The sequence below is a fragment of the Pelophylax lessonae genome (assembly GCF_965119305.1).
Source record: "Pelophylax lessonae genome assembly, chromosome: 1".
Classification (NCBI taxonomy): domain Eukaryota; kingdom Metazoa; phylum Chordata; class Amphibia; order Anura; family Ranidae; genus Pelophylax; species Pelophylax lessonae.
Genome location: NC_138768.1, coordinates 715,415,388 through 715,437,364, shown reverse-complemented (window position 1 = coordinate 715,437,364; position 21,977 = coordinate 715,415,388). Strand labels below are relative to the sequence as shown.

The following is a 21,977-nucleotide window of genomic DNA, read 5'->3' as shown; positions in this document are numbered from 1 at the left end:
AGCCTTTTGCTACTGCAAAACTCTGGATCCACCTCAAAACTGAAGTATGCCACCTTTATGGCATTGTCTGCTTGGATCCAGATTATATAAAACAGTCAAGAACTTCTGAATGTTACCTTGGTAAACAAGACACCAAAGACAACCAAGCCCCTTGATATCAAGGGTGTCTAGGTCTCTTCCCCAGAATGATCCACTGCCTGAGGTGTCTTTCCATGGGGATTCCTTAAAAAAGGAAGAGAAGACTTCCTTGCATGAGAGCCAAACCCCTGAGCCTCCGCAATAGGTAAATCACCTGACCAAAGGCTGGGTCAACTTGCCACCCTAAAAATGGAGGCCTGTAAAAGCCTGGGATGAAACCAGGCCAAATGAATTGCATCACATGAGGCTACCCTCAGTTCTAGGCCTCTAATACAAAAGTGGAGATCCACTCCTGGTACAGACAGCTTGAATCTGAGACTAGAGTGTGTATGAACCTATCAAAATTACTGGAGTATCTGGAGGACCATGTCAGGTTGCTCAATAGAGCCTGAAACCAATTATTCCCCGTCTAAGGGTCTCTCTATGAGAATATATCAGGAAGGCAATGAGGCTAGTACTGGGTCCAGCATCCTAATACATGAGGTGCTGACCAATAGACAAGGGGCAGGATCCTAGAATGGTAGTGCACGGGTCGAAAAACAAGGCACAGAAATTGCTTAAGGGATGGAAATAGAGATGGGCCCAGGCTCGCCCAGGACCCCAGCCCCAAACCACCCACCCGACCCCACCAGGAAGCCCAAACCACACACGGCCAACCACAGGCAGCGAGATGCCCCCCCCCTCCCCCTGCGGATCGGGAAATGTCCCACCACCCATGACCAGTGGTGCTGGCTGGACCGGCGGGTGGGCTGGGACCATTACCTTGAATATACCCGAGCCCGCCTCCAGATGGGAACATTAATTATCTTAGATGCCCACCAAGCCAGAAAGTGTCCCAGGCGAAGGGAGGCAATGCAAACTTTGTATATTTCTATGGAAAACTTTCATCTGAACCAAGCCCCTTAAAGCTTCAAGATGCATACCAGATAATGCCACCATGGGCTCTTGGATAGTGAACTGTTTGCCACCACAATTGGGGCAGAAGCACCCTGACCCAGAAAACCTTCAGAGGATATGCAGAGACCACAAATGGAGAAAAGACGCTTCTTAACAATTAGAAGGAGAAAAAGACCTTGCAAACTGCACTCTAGCCTTCTTCCGCTAGTAATGACAAATGTTCAACTTCAGCTGCATCTCTAATGCGGTTGACCTTGATTGTCTCAAAGGGAACCTGTCCCTGGAAGGCCATGCAGGCTGCTTCTTCCGACTAAGGAAATGCTGTAGCAACTTTCTTATCTAGAGCCTGCTCTGGTTTCTTACCTGGTTCCTCTGGTTCTTCTCCACTCATGGTAAACTTACCTACCCCTTAAGAGAATGGTCAGCAGGGGCAAAGCCTTAGGCTGAACATAAAGTACCAGCTTATCCTCTCTGTTCTTCCTTTCAAGCAGTTGGCCTGCTCTCTGATGAGGGAGGCTTTATGCAGTTGGTAGCAACAGTATTGGAATGCAGCGTGAAGTATTCACATTATCTTAGATATGGTAACTTCACCCAGGCCCACAGCAATCCTTTGCGGCCATGAATAGTGGGCATGAGAGCTTCTGTCTACCCCTTTAAGGCAATCTTGGAACACTCTATCTTGAAAAGGCAATTTCATCCATGCTCATAGCAATCCTTTGCGGCTATGAAAAGTGGGGTGGAAAACCTTCTGTCACCCTCTTTAATTAACCACTTGCCGACCGCATACTGTATATATACGGCGGCAGAGTGGCTCTCCCAGGCAAAACCACGTAGGGGTACGTCATTTGCCAGGGAGGAGCTAAGGGCCACCCCCGATTGTCAGCGGGGAAGCCGGCGCGTGTGTCAGGTGGCTCCGATTGCCGTCTGACACCCGCAATCTCTCCCCGCTGAGAGAGAAGGATGGTCGGCTGATGTAAACACAGCCGACCGTCCTTCTCCCTGCAATGATCACAGAGACCATGTGATCCTGCTGTATAGGATCGCATGTCTCTGTCATCATTTTACAAGCCCAACTCCCCCACAGTTAGAATCACTCCCCTAGGCTTACATTTAACCCCTTGATCAACAACCGGGTTAACCCCTTCCCTGCCAATAGCATTATTACAGTAACAGTGCATATTTATAGCACTGATTACTGTAGAAATGTCACTGGTAGCCCCAAAAGTGTCAAAAATGTCAGTTAGGGGTCCAATCTGTCCACCGCAATGTCGCAGGCCTTCCAAAAAACGCAGATCGCGGCCATTACTAGTAAAAAAAAAAAAAAAACAATAAAAATGACACAAATCTTTCACGTAGTTAGTAGACGCGATAACTTTTGCGCAAACCAATCAAAATACGCTTATTGCAATTTTTATTTTTTTTTTACCAAAAATATGTAGCAGAAAACAAATTGGCCTAAAATGTTAAAAAATTTAGATTTTTAATTTTTTTTTTTCAAAATTGTCGCTCTTTTTTTGTTTATAGCGCAAAACATAAAAATCACACAGGTGATCAAATACCACCAAATGAAAGCTCTATTTGTGGGGGAAAAATGCCTCAATTTTATTTGGGTACACCGTCGCACGGCCGCGCAATTGTCCGTTAAAGTAACGCAGTGCCGAATTGCAAAATAGGGCCTGGTCATTAAGGGGGAAAATCTTACGGTCCAGAACTGGTTAAGGCAAGCTTAACACATTATTTATATTGTAAATGCAGCTTCACCCAGGATTCACAGCAATTCCTTGTGGGTAAGCAGAATGGGCTGAAGCTTCTGTCTGCTTTTTTAAGGTGGTCCTGACGTGCTCTTTAGGCCATAGTGTTAATGTTTGCAGTATGGAAGAGGATTTTTCTACCTTGAACTGGATTTCTGGTGCTCCTCTGATGCATAATCCTGTCAGTGGGACAACCTGGGCTCCTTAGCCAAGAGAAAGGTCAGTTAGCACCTGAATGCACTCATTTAGCAGCAAAATACCTACCTGGTCTGATAACGCTTACCTATAGGAACTGTGTGGATCTTTGTTATGCAGTGAGCTCATAGTGCAGGGCAGCTGGAACACTGACATTTAGTCAGGCATATTAATAATGCCACACCGAGACATGAATATGGACATATCTTTTCTCCAGGCAGCAGGAAATAGCCCTTGATGCAGGGTTTGCAGCTAAGCGTGCTGGCATGCAGTCCTATCATGTGAGAGCCCTATCTGGAAGCTGCTAGGTCTTTAACCCCATGTTCCTCAACTGTTCTGCCTGTCTTCCACTTCTGACAAACTTCTCTCCTTGCCCACTTCCAAGATGGCTTCCAGGTAGTCTTGCCCAACTCTAAGATGGCCACTGGGGGAATACTTGCCCAAACCAAAGATGGTCCCCATGTGAGCTCTATCTATTTCACCTGTTCAGCATAATGCATTATTCCCTTGAATGTAGACACTTAGCTTTCTCTTCCACAATTGCCACTAGAATGCATACTGGAACATAGTGCAGGTGCAGCCCATCCAAGAGGAGGTGTAACACACAACTTATGAGACCATTCACAGATAAATTAAAAAAAAATAGAAAACATTCTTATCTTGGAAATGCGGTGTCACAGTTCAATTGATCCACTCACTTCTGGCAGGCAGGCTCCAGACATGGACAGATCTTCTGAAGAACATAGCCCTGGCTGCACTGCTTTATGTGGGGCTAGTTAGCACCCGATTTTTAACCCCAAAAGATCCACAGAATGGGCTCCCTACCTTATTAGAGCATTTAGCGCCCCAAGGTCAGGGACTACACTACAGGAGAGGCTTAACCTGGGCAGAAAACCACCAAAGGTGGCAGGGTTGCTTCTCTTCACACTGGCTGTGAGTTCCGTAAGGACAAAAAAGGGAATGGGCTGGTGTGTGGGTGGTAACTTTTTATAGCTATGCACTGGTCCTGTGGGCGGAAGTAGGCGGGGCTACTATCACACGTATGTTGCCATGGAGGCACCAGGAAAAAAAAAATTTAAAGTAGAATTATAGGCAAATTTTTTTTTTTTTAATTTTGGATAGAGTTTTTTTCACCATATATGTCCCATTGCAGGGATTTCCATTCACTTCCTGTCCCTCTTAGCCAAATAGGAAGTCAGAGGAAATTCCTGCAAATTAAGACGATTCCTTGGGGGCCCCCTGGTCACCAGAACTAGTGCTCGCATTGGAGGATTTCCCCTCTATTACTCTCCTGGGGACGACCCAAAATTTGAGATTTTCTTTTACTTTCACTTACAATGATAATGGTAAAGAGGAAAAATAGAGAGGGTGAATCTCCGTAACGGGGGCACAGACAGCAATGAAAGCTAATTCATCTCCACTCTATCCAAAACTTTGCCTTTAGTTATACTTTAAAGTGATTGTAAAGGCAGAAGGACATTAGGATAGGCCTTCTGTGTCTAATACTTACCTGAGCTCAATCTCAATCCAGTGATGTTGCAGGAGTGTCTCTGCTGCTCGAGAGAGGGGGCAGGGCCTAGACGCAAGTCTGTGTCTAAATAGCAAAGCTGCTTGCTGTGGGGGCACTCGATAGAAGAGAGGGGCTAGAAGCGCCGAAGAGGGACCTGCGAAGAGGAGGATCTGGCTCTTCAGAGCAGGAAAAAATACCATGTGACGGAACTGATCCACACTGTGCTTGAGTGCTTCCGTCAGTATACCACTTCCTCCAGTCTTGAACATAGATATCAGATATTATAGCCGCATAACATACAAGGCTAGCCGACAAATAGCTTGTATGAGATATTGAACAAACTCGCACAGATTATACTGTATACCCAACAGGAGGACATCCCCTTCCTAATCATATTACCCTAACAATACAAACTAACCAGAAACATGATAAACATGCGCTAATTAACTAGTCACTTAAACCAACCTGGGTGACTAGACTATTCGGGTCCTACAACAGTGAATAGAAAGGACACATTATTACAAGTATAAACACATCCCACAAGGGTTTGCTAGCAGAGAAAATAGGTATTCCAATTAACAATTAACCATGGCATCAATATCTAAGCAATGCTTTAATTAATCAGGAATTACAGACACCATGGCAATGGTCTACAACAGACTATATGGGAAAGTTCATACAATGTCCCATTTGAAGTAATCCAAACCACATTCTTAGTGTCTAAGTAGCTGTCTATCATTTTCTCAGTCACCCTGTGCCCCTAATAGACACAGGGTGACTTACACATAAGAGGAGCATGGGGAGCTGAAACAAGGGTTTACCAACCTCTCCAAGGGAAGATGGGTTCCACAGCCCCCCAAAGTGACTCCCGTCACATACCATGTTTGTTATTTTTAACAAACAAAAAACAGAGACTTTACAATCACTTTCATCACTTTTGCTATGCACAAAATGCTATGTTACTTGGCCCTAGACACGAGTAAAAATGGATGCAATGTTAACGCTTATATTCTCTTAACTTGAATATGCATGCGAGAACTAAAAATAAATTTTTCTTATTAGATAAATATGCAATCTTATTATATTTTTACCTTTGCCACTTGTAGCCTGAAGTTGGTATGCTCAAGGTCACATTCTGCAGAGTGATTTACTGGTGTGTGGTGAATTGCTTGATTAGCCTGTGTTGTACATTGATCTAAGTAGCTGCAGATCAAATTACATTCACACATAGCAGAATACGATAGGCATACTCTTTCCTCTTTCCTAGCAGATAGGAAGCTTTTTGGGTCTTCATTTAACAGCAATCAACATGCGAACAAGCCCTGTGTAAAAAGTTGGCTATACAATGGCACAAAATTTTGCTAATTCTTACTGAAAGGGAAAAAATTGAATTGCCAGCTCAACAAAAGTTTATTTTAAAATTTGAAGAAGCTATCAGCTGAACAGTGACTTCGTCCAACTAGATGCAGTCACTGTTCGGGTATTCAGGTAGCTGTGGTTGCTGTAGCTGTCTGAATACAGTAGCCATCAGTGCAGATTCCTCCATACTCGCTGTGTATGTTAGACCTACATGTTTCTGTAATATTGTTGTCGATCATGTCCAATATATCATAATGTTGTTGTTGATCATGGCAAAATGATCAGTAATCAGTTAAAAGCACAGATCAAATGCATACAAACATTCAGGTGATTCAAAAATGTGGGAATCATAGATTATCCCAATTAGGTCATCAAAAGCTAGGAGATAATTGTGTTTCGATAGGGAAGTATGAATAGTATTATACATTTGCAATTTCTCTTTGCTGTTGTTTATGTATTTCATGAAGGTCCTTCCCATAGATTCTGTGCTTCAGCCTCAGTGCCTTGTTTTGTTTAACCATTTGTCGACCACCAGCAGTACATATACTGTGGCAGATCGGCTCTGTCCTGCGAAATGACATACCTGTACGTCGCTTTGCGGGACCGCGAGTCGGGCGCACGTGCGCCCATTCGCCACAGGGGAGACTGATCTGCTGGGCCGGCGGCCGCGATTGTTGCCAGGCACTAAATCGCGATCGCTCCCCTGTTCTGTCAGCAATGTACACAGGGCTCTTATGTTCCTCCTACTTAGAAACAGAGGCCCCTGTGTTCATTCCATAAGCCCATCCCACACACAGTTAGAAAGCATCCCCTAGGTACACATTTACCCTTCGATCGCCCCTGGTGTTAACCCCCTTCCCTGCCAGTGTCATTATTACAGTAACAGTGCATATTTTTAGCACTGATTACTGTAGTAATGTCACTGGTCCCCCCAAAAGTGTCAAAAATGTCAGTTAGGTGTCTGATCTGTCCGCCACAATGTCGCAGTCCCGCTAAAAATTGGTGATCGCCGCCATTACTAGTAAAAAATTAAATAAATAAATAAATAAAAATGACATAAATCTTTTCCCTAGTTTGTAGACGCGATAACTTTTGCGCAAACCAATCAATATACACTTATTGGGATTTTTTTTTACCAAAAATATGTAGCAGAATACAAATTGGCCTAAAATGATAAAAAAAATTAGATTTTTACATTTTTTTTATTGGTAAAGTTAGATAGCAGAAAGTGAAAAATATTGTTGTTGTTTTTTTTAGAATTGTCGCTATTTTTTTGTTTATAGCGCAAAAAAAAAAATCGCAGAGGTAATAAAATACCAACAAAAGAAAGCTATATTTTTGGGGGCAAAAAAGGACATAAATTTTATTTGGGTACAGTTCTGCACGACTGCACAATTGTCAGTTAAAATAACGCAGTGCCAAATCGCAAAAAATGGCCTGGTCTTTAAGGGGGAAAAACTTCCAGTCCAGAAGTGGTTAACTGTGGTGTCCCATATTAAATGGTAGTGTTGGTGTTCAGTTGGCATCAGTGGCAGCATATAGGTGCCTTTAATTCAATACCTATATATGCATGATGTCCTGAAATGTCACAGAGTAGTAGATTAGCTGATATTGTTGCTGGTACGTTCCCAGTATGGCCTACAGGACCATTTATTGTGTTTTGAGCCTTGTACAATTAATGTCCATTACACCTTTTGTTATGTATATAGATGTGCCCCTAAACTATTGTATGTATTTATTTTTTCTTAAAGGTTACTGGGTTTCTGAACCTACCACAGACTGAGTGCGTTGGGCCGGTTGTCCGGTGAGCCATGTAGTGTCTCAGTTATCTGCTCCTGAGGCTGAGTGCGATGGTCTAGTTGTCGGAGATCCATGCTGCGTCTCAGCTACTATTTGAGCCTGGTTAGGCCTTGGCCTGATTGTGTGGTACAGTTCTTCACGATTTCTTGGTTCTATTTCCATTTGTATTATATTTATTTTTTCTACATTCTGGATTTTAGGCAAACTGTTTGCAGTGTATAATATAACTGCAATCTTCCCACTGACCTTGAGAAAGTGTTGTAGTTACGGAAGTACTGCATTTTGTGAGCAAAATCAGTGTGTTATATGTCTTAGTATCATCAAAAATTCAAGATAATTGCCATTCTAAACTTTTATTATTAGCAGTCCACCCTACAAAATGGCTTCCTTGGTGTCAGGATCTGATGTTGAAAACTGCCTTAGGAAATGCCCATGCCAAACTAATCACAGTAGCTGTTCAGGTTTAAATCTTCAGCATTAAGGGACACATGGAAAGAAAGTTTCGATTCTTCTTGGCTGCTATTAGTGGCCTGAACCATAAATTTTGAGTTATTCATATGAGGTGTGTCTATTAAATAACGAGACTGATTAAGTAACGCACCTTTATTTATATACTGTATATTAAAAATGTAATGCCATTTGCACTAATACATTGCTGCATTCTTGTTTTCCACTGGTTCGAAGGCATGGAGAAAATCAATTTCTGTCAGTTGTTTCAACACATCTGCCGTTTTCTTCTTTACAGCATCAACTGACTCAAAACTTGTCCCTTTAAGCACTGATTTAACTTTTGGGAAAAGATAAAAGTTGCATGGTGCTAAATTGGTTGAATATGGAGGATGTTCAAGTGTAGTAATGAGCTTGTCGGTCAAAAACTGCTTCACAGAAAGTGCTGTGTGAACAGGCGCATTGTCCTGGTGAAGAATGAAACCATTTTTTTTTTTTTTCTGACTCTTTTTCTTAGCTTTATGAAAACTTCCTTATAATAATGCTGGATAACTGTTTTGCCTTCTGGAACTCATTCTTTCAAAATTACACCCTTGATATTGAAAAACACAAAGAGCATGGCTTTGAATTATGACTTGCTTTTTTCATTCTTAAGCCCCGTACACACGTACCGAATGTCGGCCGAACGATCGGCCGTCTTTTGTCCGTTGCTGTCCTGTCGGTTGAAAAGTGCTAAAGACTGCACACGAATTTTGTCGGCCAACAACAGCCGACTGCAGAAGTGATGTCATGTGATGGTTAACTTTCCGTGTGTTTTTTCTTCTCTGAGCATGCCCAGTCTTGCTCATCTGCTGTTTGTCGGCCGAATTCTGTACTGACTGGCGAACAATCGGCCGTTCTGGTGACGACCAACAAAAATTTTATAGCCTGCACACCCGATTCTGTTCGGCCGAAAAGTCGCAGTCGGTTGTCGGAAGCATCATACTAACAAGCCGACAATCGGCCGATCGTTCGGCGGCCGAATATATACTGCCCACAATCGCTACGTGTGTACGGGCCTTTAGTGATGACGGTGTTTTCCAAACAAACTTAGCATTTTTTCGGCACACCACAGAAAACACAACCAAACTAAATGGCGACTCACAATCAACTGAACGTCATAGAGTGTTGCTGCTTATCATGCAGGTTCAAACATGTTCAAGCACTAGGTGGAATCACAGTTTTATTATTTATTAGACATACCTCGTATTATAATTTTATACAGTTCTAGGTAAGTTAAATCTGATCACTGACTGCCAAAGACAGTCTACATTTTCTGTAATCGCTGGCTATTGAATTGAAGTTTCTCTAGTTCATGTGACATGAGCTCACAGATCATCTTCAAATTTTATCTACATTATTTTTTCTGCAGGTTTTTTGATGGTAGACAGCCAGTTCTAGCTGTTATGGATCCAGTAATCATAAAAGCCATTCTTGTAAAGGAATGTTACAGTGTTTTCACCAACAGAAGGGTAAGTGGCTGTACTGTATATAAATCTTACTACAGATTGTAAAATATTTCCATAGTGTTTCTTTCAGCCAAGGCGACAGCTTTGCCAGCCTGTTTTACTTATTCTCACATCTATTTTTATCCATTTTATAAATTCTGAATAATACTAATTATAAATGACCTTGTAAGGCCTCATGCACACAGAGCATGCGCTTATCCCCTCTCAACGCCAGAACCCCTGGCAGGAAAAAGCTGCTTAAAAATGCAGTAAAATCTGCGTATTGCACATTCATCTAGTACTGAGTGTTAATGCGTTCTGTTGGTCAATAAACAAATGTATGCATCTAGCATTTAGGCGCGTTTGTGTTTCTCTAAATGCTCCACTTCATGCATGGACACATCGGGGGTTTATTTACTAAAGGTAAATCCACTGTGCACTACAAGTGCACTTGGGCATGTAATCGCTGTATATCTGAGGGGAATATGCAAGGAAATGTATTTGCTTGCACATGATTGGATGATAGAAATCAGCAGAGCTTCCCCTCATTTCACATCTTCCCCTCAGATCTACAGCGATTGCACTTTCAAGTGCACTTGTAGTGCACAGTGGATTTGTCTTTAGTAAATCAAACCGAAAGGCTTACATAGAGGTGATTTTTACAGGCTGCGATAAAACGCTCAGCTTTGGGAACAGTAGCATTTTGTAACTTCTGTGTGCATGAGGCCTCATGGCGAATTCTAAAATCATTGTATCTTTCTGCAATGCTGAGGTAGAGAAGGCAAAAACCACGTCAAAGTAATTATTTTTCATGGGTAACTACATTGCTAGAAAAAGGAATTTTTTGGAGCTATAAAGCCCCTCCTTCAGGTATTATGACAGATAAATTGCAGAAAATAGCAAGAATCTCCATTTTTGACATTTTTATAATTTTACCTGCCATAATACTAGACCTTATACAGTAGTTCTAAAAGCCTGTATTTCTAAATATTTTAGTTAGCTGCTAAAATTTATCATTACTGAGGGGTCATTGGCAGCATTTAAGCACTACAAAGAGTGTAATAAGAAATGTAAAGATGAAATCAGGGCGGCTAAAATAGAACACGAGAGACATATAGCGGAGGAGAGTAAAAAGAACCCCAAGAAGTTCTTTAAGTATATAAACAGTAAGAAAGCGAGGCCAGAACACATTGGCCCCATAAAAGATGATAAAGGAAAAATGGCCACTGAGGACAGAGAAAAGGCGGAAGTGTTAAATAATTTCTTTTCTTCAGTCTTCACAAAGGAATTGAGGGGCTACACGAACCCCGCTTGTAAGGCCGAACTAAATAATACACCTCAGGAAGTGCCGCCATGGCTAACAGAGGATAGACTTAGAGCTAAACTAGAGAAACTTAACATAAATAAATCCCCGGGACCGGATGGCTTGCACCCGAGGGTTCTTAATGAGCTCAGCCAGGTGATTGCCAGACCATTATTCTTGATCTTTAAGGATAGTTTACAGACAGGTATGGTGCCAGCTGATTGGAAAAAAGCCAACGTGGTACCAATATTTAAAAAGGGGCCGAGATATATCCCGGGTAACTATAGGCCGGTCAGCCTAACATCAGTAGTCTGCAAAATTTTGGAGGGGATGATAAGGGACCACATACAAGACTTTAGTAATGAAAACTGTATTATTAGTAGTAATCAGCATGGATTCATGAAAAATCGTTCATGCCAAACCAATCTATTAACCTTCTACGATGAAGTGAGCTGCCACTTAGATAAAGGTAAGCCTGTGGATGTGGTGTATCTGGACTTTGCAAAGGCCTTTGACACCGTTCCCCACAAACGCTTACTGTACAAACTAAGGAAGGTAGGTATGGACCATAAGGTGAGTACCTGGATAGAGAACTGGCTCCAGGGGAGAGTCCAGAGGGTGGTGATTAATGGGGAGTACTCTGATTGGGCGGGTGTGGAAAGTGGGGTCCCCCAGGGTTCTGTCCTGGGACCAATCCTGTTTAATTTATTCATAAATGATCTAGAGGAGGGGATATCTAGTACAATCTCAGTATTTGCAGATGATACTAAATTAGGCATGCCAATATCTTCTATGCAGGATGTGGAAATCTTGCAAGCAGATCTGAACAAAATAACGGGGTGGGCAACTACATGGCAGATGAGATTTAATGTAGAAAAATGTAAAGTAATGCACTTGGGGGCCAGAAACCAGAAAGCAAGCTACTCACTAGGGGGGGAACCTCTGGGTGAGTCTAGGATGGAAAGGGACCTGGGGGTACTGGTAGACAACAGGCTTGGAAGTGGCATGCAATGCCAAGCTGCTGCAAGCAAAGCCAACAGAATACTGGATTGTATAAAAAAGGGGATTCACTCCAGAAATAAAGAGATTATTCTTCCACTCTACAAGACTCTGGTCCGGCCACATCTGGAGTATGCTGTCCAGTTCTGGGCACCGGTCCTCAGGAAGGATGTGCTGGAACTGGAGAAAGTCCAGAGAAGGGCAACAAAAATAATTAGGGGAATGGAGGACATCAGCTATGAGGAAAGACTACAAGCACTAAACTTATTCTCTCTGGAGAAGAGACGATTGAGGGGGGATATGATATCAATGTACAAATACTGTACTGGCGACCCTAGCATAAGGAACAAACTATTCAGAGAAAGGAGATACAATAAGACACGTGGCCACTCACTAAAACTTGAGGAAAGGCGGTTTAACCTTAAAGTGCGTAAGGGGTTCTTCACTGTAAGAGCGGTAAGGATGTGGAATTCTCTTCCGCAAGCAGTCGTATCAGCGGGGAGCATTGATAGTTTCAAAAAACTATTGGATGGACACCTTAAAGACCACAAGATACAGGGGTATACAATGTACGGTTAAAAGCAAACACACACACACATCATAGGTTGAACTGGATGGACTTGTGTCTTTTTTCAGCCTCACTAACTATGTAACTATGTAACTATGTAATTTTGACCATTGTTTTGCCTTGTCTACCTCTGTCTTTATTCCTGGCTAGCATGGTTGCTTTCTGAAATGCTTAAAGTATAACTAAAGGGAAGTTTCGTTTTGGATAGAGTGCAGAGAGATTAGACCGCTTGTAAAATTGTATTGCTTTCTGTGCCCCCCGTTAAGGAAATTTTCCCTCTCGATTTGTCCTGTTTACCATTTTCATTGAAAGTGAAAGTAAAAGAAAATCCCAAATTTTGGGTTGTCCCCAGAAAAGTAATAGAGGGGAAATCTTCCAATGGGGACACTAGTTATGGTGACCTGAGGGCCCTCAAATAATTTCCCTAATTTGCAGGGATTTCCTCTTACTTCCTGTTTGGCTGTGGGACAGGAAGTAAAGGTAAATCTCCGCAATGGGACACAGATGGCGAAAAAAAAATCTGACAGGGGTTATAACCCTTCCATGCTCTATCCAAAATTAAAAAAAAAAAGTTTTGCCTATATTTCTAATTTAGTCTACACAGCAGCATATGCAAATGATTCAGTTTATCTAATGCTACAGACCCAAGTATGGCATTTCTCTTCTTTTACTGATCCCCATATTGGAACTGCAATTGGCATTCACTATTGGTAATGAATACAAGATGGCTTTAGCTGCAACTGACAGCCAGATGAAGACAGTTGCATGTTGAGTCCTTCCTTTGTGAATAGGAAAATTGACACACTAAGTTTAGTTTTCTTTTGTCTTCAAGAGAATATAATTTATTTTTTCTCACCTGTACATTCTACCCAATTTAGAATTTTGGACTAAACGGACCTTTAGAATTTGCCGTATCAACTGCTAAAGATGAACAATGGAAACGAATACGAACTGTGCTAACACCTACATTCACCAGTGGAAAACTTAAACAAGTGAGTCCTGTATCCTGTATAAATAATGTAGATATAATCCACATCTTTACCAGTGTAATAAGAAAAATAGCAGTGCCACAAAACAGTGGCGGCTGGTGCGTTGGGGGCGCAGGGGACACATGGAGCTCAATGGGGTTTTTTTTTTTAATCACCTGATTAGAGCCAGAGGCTCTAATAGGCTTCAGAAAAGGGTGGACCCGAGGGCGCAGAGCAGTGCGCCCCGAGCCCACCCATTGTGTTACAATAGCCAATGAAAATTTGCTATTGTCACACGGATCCTCCTCCTGGCCAATCAGGAAGCGGATCCGAGACCCACTTCCTGATTGGCCGAAAGGCAAAAACCATGCCATTGGCCGAGAGGAGGCGGCAGGAGGATTCGAGGAGACGCAGGGGACTGAGGAGAAGCCACCGCTGCAGGTAAGTGCACTGGTCTGTCTGCATTGAAGGGGGCACAGCACGCTGGTCTGTCTGCATTGAAGAGGGCACGGCACGCTGGTCTGTCTGCATTGAAGGGGGCACGGCACGCTGGTCTCTCTGCATTGAAGGGGGCACGGCACGGCATGCTGGTCTGTCTGCATTGAAGGGGGGCACGCTGGTCTGTCTGCATTGAAAGGGGACACGATGGTCTGTCTGCATTGAAAGGGGGCACGCTGGTCTGTCTGCATTGAAGGAGGCACGCTGGTCTCTCTGCATTGAAAGGGGGCACGCGGGTCTCTCTGCATTGAAGGGGGCACGGCACGCTGGTCTCTCTGCATTGAAGGGGGCACGCTGGTCTGTCTGCATTGAAAGGGGGCACGCTGGTCTGTCTGCATTGAAAGGGGGCACGCTCGTCTGTCTGCATTGAAAGGGGGCACGCTGGTCTGTCTGCATTGAAAGGGGGCACGCTGGTCACTCTGCATTGAAAGGGGGCATGCTGGTCTCTCTGCATTGAAAGGGGGCACGCTGGTCTCTCTGCATTGAAAGGGGCATGGCACGCTGGTCTCTCTGCATTGAAAGGGCATGGCACGCTGGTCTCTCTGCATTGAAAGGGGCACGGCAAGCTGGTCACTCTGCTTTGAAAGGGGGCACGCTGGTCACTCTGCATTGAAAGGGGGCACGCTGGTCTGTCTGCATTGAAAGGGGGCACGCTAGTCTGTCTGCATTGAAAGGGGGCATGCTGGTCTGTCTGCATTGAAGGGGGCACGCTGGTCTGTCTGCATTGAAAGGGGGCACGCTGGTCTGTCTGCATTGAAAGGGGGCAAGCTGGTCACTCTGCATTGAAAGGGGGCACGCTGGTCACTCTGCATTGAAAGGGGGCATGCCTGTCTCTCTGCATTGAAAGGGGGCACGCTGGTCTCTCTGCATTGAAAGGGGCACGGCACGCTGGTCTCTCTGCATTGAAAGGGGCACGGCAAGCTGGTCACTCTGCTTTGAAAGGGGGCACGCTGGTCACTCTGCATTGAAAGGGGGAACGCTGGTCTGTCTGCATTGAAAGGGGGCATGCTAGTCTGTCTGCATTAAAAAAGGGGGCACGCTGGTCTGTCTGCATTGAAAGGGGGCACGCTGGTCACTCTGCATTGAAAGGGGGCACGCTGGTCACTCTGCATTGAAAGGGGCATGACACGCTGGTCACTCTGCATTGAAAGGGGCATGGCACGCTGGTCACTCTGCATTGAAAGGGGCACGGCACACTGGTCACTCTGCATTGAAAGGGGGCACGATGGTCACTCTGCATTGAAGGGGGCACACTATACCTTTACTACTGAAGGCCCCTTTCACACTTTTGTGACCTCAAAGTCACGCAATTTTTTACAGCGTTTTTTGCCGCAAAGCAATGCCTTTTACATTTTTCTGTTTGCGCCCCCCCCCCCCCCAAAATTTTGAGCACCAGCTGCCACTGCACAAATATGTTCTTCACCAGTCACAATGGCCTATTGCTGCCAGGTAAGCAGGTGGAGATTGTCTTTCCTGACTACAAAATGCAGAGGCAACCCGTGACAAAGCTATAATAATGAGAATGTCTATGTTAGGCTAGGTTTAGACCTGTGTCTAAATTGCCAACTCTCTGAAAAGCAATCCACATTCAGATTAGCAATTCACATTTCAAAGCCATTTGACTGCCTCCTCAGAATCTGTTTTAACCCCATAATTACAGCACAAATGCACCGCAACCATGTGAATTGCACACTGTTGCAGGGAGTTTATGGCTCTTCCTCATTTGCTTGAATGGATTGTGTTCCACAGGCTTGCTACCCACCGTGTGTGACATGTCAGATAATTTTTGCCGCAGGTTGAAGTGAAGCATTGCAATTGCGATATGTGAACACCCTTATCCGTTGCCATTACAGCTTAAGGGGGGGTGGTAAAGATGTGATTGAGCCATGTACTGTATTTTGTAAGAATATTTAATAATAATATCTCGCGCTCGTACTTAATTATGTAAGAATATTTATACTACTCTGAATATAGCAGTGTATTTATTTATGGTTAATAAGCAAAGATCTGTGCGGAAGGAGAATCTCCACTTATGCCATAAATCAATTTGTCGTGAATTCTTTTTAATTGATTAATTTCTTTTTAAAAGCATATACCAATCTTAGTGAGTACAGTCTACAGTATGGAATATATATAAAATATTTATTCTCAAGACATGTAAATCACAATATATGATCAAACAAGAAGTGACACAAAAATATAACTCTACATAAACTACTAACTTCAAACAATCAATGCAATGTGATGTTCAACTCAATAATGAAAGTGAAAGTAAAACAAAGTGAAAGCAAAACGAAAGCAAAACGAAAGCAAGATTACCATTTCTCCAGGTATAGCATGAACCATATTTGTTCTATATAAACAGACTACAATGGTCTGCGCAATGCATAGCCGAAAGTCACTTCACTGCAGATGAGTGAGAATAAGCCATGCAAAACGGAAGACTTAAAATTGCAAATAATGCACTAAATCTGATATTAATAAAAATGTATAAAAACAAAAATCAGCTTTTTAGAGAAAAATCTACTATGGTTCATACGGCTGGAATTGTAATCTTATTACCCTTAAATATGCAATATAAAACATATAAGGAAGGAATAAACAATTGTTGAATAAAATCAAATAACATAGCAAGGCATATTTACCACACTTAAGATGGCCGCTAGCTTCAAATGGTCGTTACCAGAGTCCTAAGATGGATGCCTTTCTTAAGATGGTGGCTTCCCTTCAAGTTTCAGATGAATGATGGACAAGATGGAGTATGTCTGGATGAGTCTATCAAGGAATGTAGTAGCGTGTGTGATGTAAGTGTAAGGTGTGTTGTCAGTAGTGTAATAATGTGATGTGTCTTATCTCTCATCTGGGTTGGTCTTTTATATGGTAAGAACAAAGACCTATAAAAATTACCATAAGTAAAACCCAGAGGGATGAAACATTATCCCAATTGGTCGGGATATTCTATACCTAAACTGGTGAGGTCAGAGACACACCTCTTTTGATAATTAACCCAATACTAGGTATAATAAAATTAAAGGATGATTTCTCTATATGTAAGAGTAATCATAAAACACAACAAAAAACTTTGTCCATACTTCCAGCACATACATAAATGTCCATCTGTATCTCCATCATTCACCTTGGCAAGTAATGCCATTTCAATAATTATTTTTAATACAATATAATATTTCTATATGGGAATATCTCAACTATCCCAAAACTGCATTTGGTATTTCGTCTATAGAGGGCAGTATCATACCGTTCATTAGATTTTGTAGTTAAATAATAATTAGAAACAATTACCATTCTTCTTATCAGATGATCTTTGACCTCTTAGCTAGTGAAGATCATTAATTATTTGACCATGCCACATGTTGTCAGACAGAGCGTCTAGTTTGTAATATTTATGACACCTTGAGCACTTAAACTAGTCCAAAGCAATTCTTATATAAACACTCCTACCACATGCCTTGAAATGAAGTAATACGTTTTTAACTCTAGTCTTAAGTCTAAGTAAGATTACTACTTTAAGTATATAAACCCAAAATGTGATATAACATTCCTAAATATATATGTATATGCCTTACATAATATAATGACATAATTATGGCTAATATCTTCTCACATATAATGATGTACCTTTAAAAACTTATATATATATAGCTCATTTTAAAATACAACTAGAATATACTGGGGTATTGTCCATTGTTATATACAGATAAGATTACAAGCTAGACTAGTATGGTGTCTCGCTAATTGTCCTTATCTGATGAGATGTGTAAAGGCCTCTTATTTATGACAAAAGAAAATAGAAATGTCTGCTGAAAGTATAAAACCCTATTGTAAGCCTGTGAGAGACATTTTGTAATAAGACATATATGAACTCTCTTTCACCTTAAAAACAAAATGGACGCTGCACCATTCAGAATCTCATATGTATAATATGAAATATACATGGCTTTTTAAATCGATTTTTTTTCTATTATTATTTTAATCACCCAATAATCCCGACAATTTTTAATGCACCCCCCAACCACAAGTCTTAACAAACCTTTAACTTCACTATAAAAATTGTTGTCAATAGAACCAAGAAAAGAATGTCGAGATCATTTCTAAAGAACAGATATTTTCAGCTAGCTGCCTGAAATTAGTTAGATAGGGGTCTAATAACCCTGTAACACAAGGTTTGAAATTGGGTCTTCAATGGACATTTTTGATTCATGGCAAGTGCGCCATGGTGCTTGGGATTATAGTTGTGGATTGAAACAAATAGATCAGTAGACTAGCTGCCTGACAAAGAATTTAGGTAATATACTGAGCTGTAATGAAGTGAACGTGTGCTGAGCATGTATGAATGAATTCTATTATTCAAGCCACCGTTGTATTTACACTGTTTTCTGCATGCAATGGAAATTTGAAAGTCTAGTAGTTCTTGGTATCATATTGTAGCTAAAAAAATAAATAAAATCTTGTCATCTCCACAGATGTTCCCAATAATTAAAAATTATGGAGAACTTTTAGTGAAGAATATCCAGAAGAAGGTTGATAGAAAAGAACTCCTAAACATGAAGGAGTAAGTATGTGGTGTATGAATACTTGAATACAAACCTAACAGATAATACTGTTTATGAAAAGGAATAGATATCCAACCGTTAAACTTTATATCAGAAAAGTGATAACAAAGAAAAGTTTATGATGATGAAAGGAAATCAACCACACTAATTTGTAATATGACTTGGTACTTATTTGCTGCTGATGTGTAGTTAACATCAATTTACACTGAACTACAATCTGTCAATAGAATATTTTATTCTAGACTGGATGGTGTTAGTATCTGATTTATGCATCTGCACTTGAGTCGTTTTATTAATGGCTAGAATGATGGATAGGAAAGAGGTGTATGCATATGGGGTTAATGTAAGATTTTCTTTTTTTTTTTAACACAAACCAATCTAATTCTGTAGGAGTATAGGAGTGATACTGTTTGATATATGGGCTATATTTAGATTACTAATGCTTTGTTATTTGCCTCAGCATCTTTGGAAGCTACGCCATGGACATTGTTCTAAGTACATCATTCAGTGTGAATGTGGATTCACAGAACAATCCCAACGATCCATTTGTGACCAATGCCGAAAATCTTTTCTCATTCTCCTTTTTCAATCCATTGTTCTTAACTACAGGTAAATTATCCAGTCTCCTCTTCACAAAAATGTGTTATCTTAGGCTGCAATCCTAAATATTAGCAGGAATTTGGTCCATTTTGCAGAACATTTAACCATTCATTATTTCTGTTTTTTTCTTGCAGTGCTATGTCCATTCCTTATACCTCTATTGAACAAACTGAATTTCTGCTTCTTTCCTAAAAGTGTTCTCAACTTTTTCCAAGATGCCATTAAAAGTATCAAAAAAGACAGGCAGAAAGGTATTCATTCGGTAAGTAAACTTTAAAATTAAGTAGTTTTATCTAGTTTCTATAATATAATTTAGCAAACAGGAATTTTTTTCCTTTCATTGATGTGCTCTGATGAGGCTGCACTGATGGGCACTAATAGGCAGCATTGATAGGGTGCACTGATGGGCACTGATAGGCTGCACTGATGGGCACTGATGAGGTAGCACTGATGAAGAGAAACTGGTGGGCACTGATGAGGAAGCACTGATAGAGCTGTACTGATATGCAGGCACTGATTGGCAACACTGATGGGCACTGATTGGCAGCACTGATGGCCACTGTTGGGGCTGCACTGATTATCAGGACACATGATCAGTGCCCTGTTTATCAGTGTAGATGTCCCCTTTCACACTGGGCGGTTACCAGCTCTCTGTCACAGCGCAAAGAGAGGAAATGCTGATAACTGGCAAGTGTGTTTACATTGTGATCAGCTGTGATTGGACACAGCTGATCACACGGTAGAGGGCCACTGTGATTGGCCCTTTACTCAAATCTATGATCAGCTTTGTGCAGTGCGTGTGGGGGGGGGGGGGACATCAATAGACACCCTCCCAGAACTGGACGACTGCGCTGAGCAGTCAGCAAGCATTAATTCGCTGGGGAGGAGGGGGCAGTTTTAAGCTGTGAACAAATTAAATTGACTGTATGCATGATTTGAATGTTCTTTTAAAGCATAATAGTAGAAGAACAAGGATGCAGTTTTGTATTCATCTTTTATTTACACAGTGAATTTTTTCTGAATATTTAAAAATGATTAATGTTGCTAATACTTCCATTCGTATATGCTGCCTGCATATCTGTACATGATCAAAAGAAATTAGACACAGCTATTGCAGACCTTCTCAGAGTCTTATCATGGGAAAATGTTGAAATTTCTTGGCAGAACACCATTTGTACGTGAGAGACATAAGTGATGTTGATGGCTTTTGTAGGTCATAAAAAATGAATTCACAAAGGAGTTACATACATACACTATATTACCAAAAGTATTGGGACACCTGCGTTTACACGTACATAGATTTTAATAGCATCCCAGTCTTAGTCCGTAGGGTTCAATATTTAGTTGGCCCACTCTTTGCAGCTATAACAGCTTTAACTTTTCTGGGAAGGCCTTTCAAAAGGTTTAGGAGTGTGTCTATGGGAATGTTTGACCATTCTTCCAGAAGGACATTTTTGAGGTCAGGCACTGATGTTGGAGAGAAGGCCTGGCTCGCAGTCTCCGCTCTAATTCATCCCAAAGGTTTTCTATCAGGTTGAGGTCAGGATTTTGTGCAAGCCAATCAAGTTCCTCCACCCCAAACGCGCTCATCCATGTCTTTATGGACCTTGTTTGTGCACTTTTGGTAATATAGTGTATGTATTTAGGACAGGAGGTTTTATTTTAAATGTTTGTAAATATCTTAACTGATATCCAAAAGCAATGGCTACCTCCATTTCCATCGATGCACAGTTATGAAAAACTTAGTGAGAGGAGATATCTACACATCTTCCAGCAGGTCACCAAGTGAAAGTACCAGCTATATTTCTTAATGACAACCAACATGTGTAGTATTTAATCTTTCCCTCTTCTACCCTCTGACTACCCTCCCAATCATAGAAAGATTTTCCATGGGTGAGAAAATGTTTGTATGAATTAACTAGCACCGTTGACAGCTGTTACTGCTCTCAGCATCACAGAGGTCCATATTTTTACAGATGATTCTCAAATCAGTAGCCTCATTTATGATTTTTGAGTGATCCTTAAATTGCTGTTCTTCAAGTCATAAAATAACTTTTCATGTGATATAATATATCAGCTCAGTATTATCTTGTTTTCTTTTACTTAGGACCGGGTGGATTTTCTGCAACTCCTGATTGATTCTCAGACCAAGGAAGGGACAACTTTAGAAGAGGAGAATCATGGTTACAAAGGTAAAACAAATGTTTTAAGCTTTTGAGAACTAGAAGCACAACAGATTGCATATTACTACGGAGTTAATTATACTTTTTCTACAACAGCAATGCAATTTTCATTGGATAGAAGGTCTTCACAACTAATCTAGTTGAGGAACATCAAACAACCGCAATTATGCATTAAAAAAAAAAAAAGTGATATAACAAAATTAATGGCTATACTCATGTATAAAAAGTTTAAAGCATGTGTGTTTGCAGTGATCCAGGTTCTAGGTGTTTCCTGGCACAGAGGACTTTAATAGCAAAGAACAGCGAGATGGAATGAAGTGGCGTTTTTGCAGCAAGACAAACTCTAGCATCCGCTTCCTGGCCTAATGCACTATTGCAGTTGTTTGATGTTCCTTAAAGTGGAACTACAGTATACTGCATCTGAGCATCACAAACCAAAAATGCTATTTAAAGTAGAACTATAGAGAGAACTTTTTTTTTTCATTTTGGATAGAGTAAGGGTGAGTTATAACTCTTGAAAGTTTTTTTTTTCTTTTGCCATCTTTGTTCGATTGGGAGATTTACTGTCACTTCCTGTCACATTGCCAAAACAGAAAGTAAGAAAGTAAATGTCTGCTAATAAAGACAATCCCTTGCGGATCCCTAGGTCATCAAAACTAGTGTCCCCATTGGAAGATTTCCCCTTTATTACTTTTCTGGGGAC

General features: G+C 41.3%; 1 protein-coding gene across 1 annotated transcript in view; it reads left to right on the top strand.

Moving 5' to 3' along the window:
• Window positions 1–21,977, top strand: part of LOC309554868 (cytochrome P450 3A24-like) — a 77,238-nt gene that overhangs the window by 39,978 nt on the left and 15,283 nt on the right. The window contains exons 4-9 of the mRNA XM_082256590.1: window positions 9,509–9,608; window positions 13,333–13,446; window positions 18,402–18,490; window positions 18,952–19,100; window positions 19,226–19,353; window positions 21,199–21,283. Of these exons, the coding sequence (XP_082112716.1) occupies window positions 9,509–9,608; window positions 13,333–13,446; window positions 18,402–18,490; window positions 18,952–19,100; window positions 19,226–19,353; window positions 21,199–21,283 (665 nt within the window). The remainder of the gene's footprint in view (window positions 1–9,508; window positions 9,609–13,332; window positions 13,447–18,401; window positions 18,491–18,951; window positions 19,101–19,225; window positions 19,354–21,198; window positions 21,284–21,977) is intronic.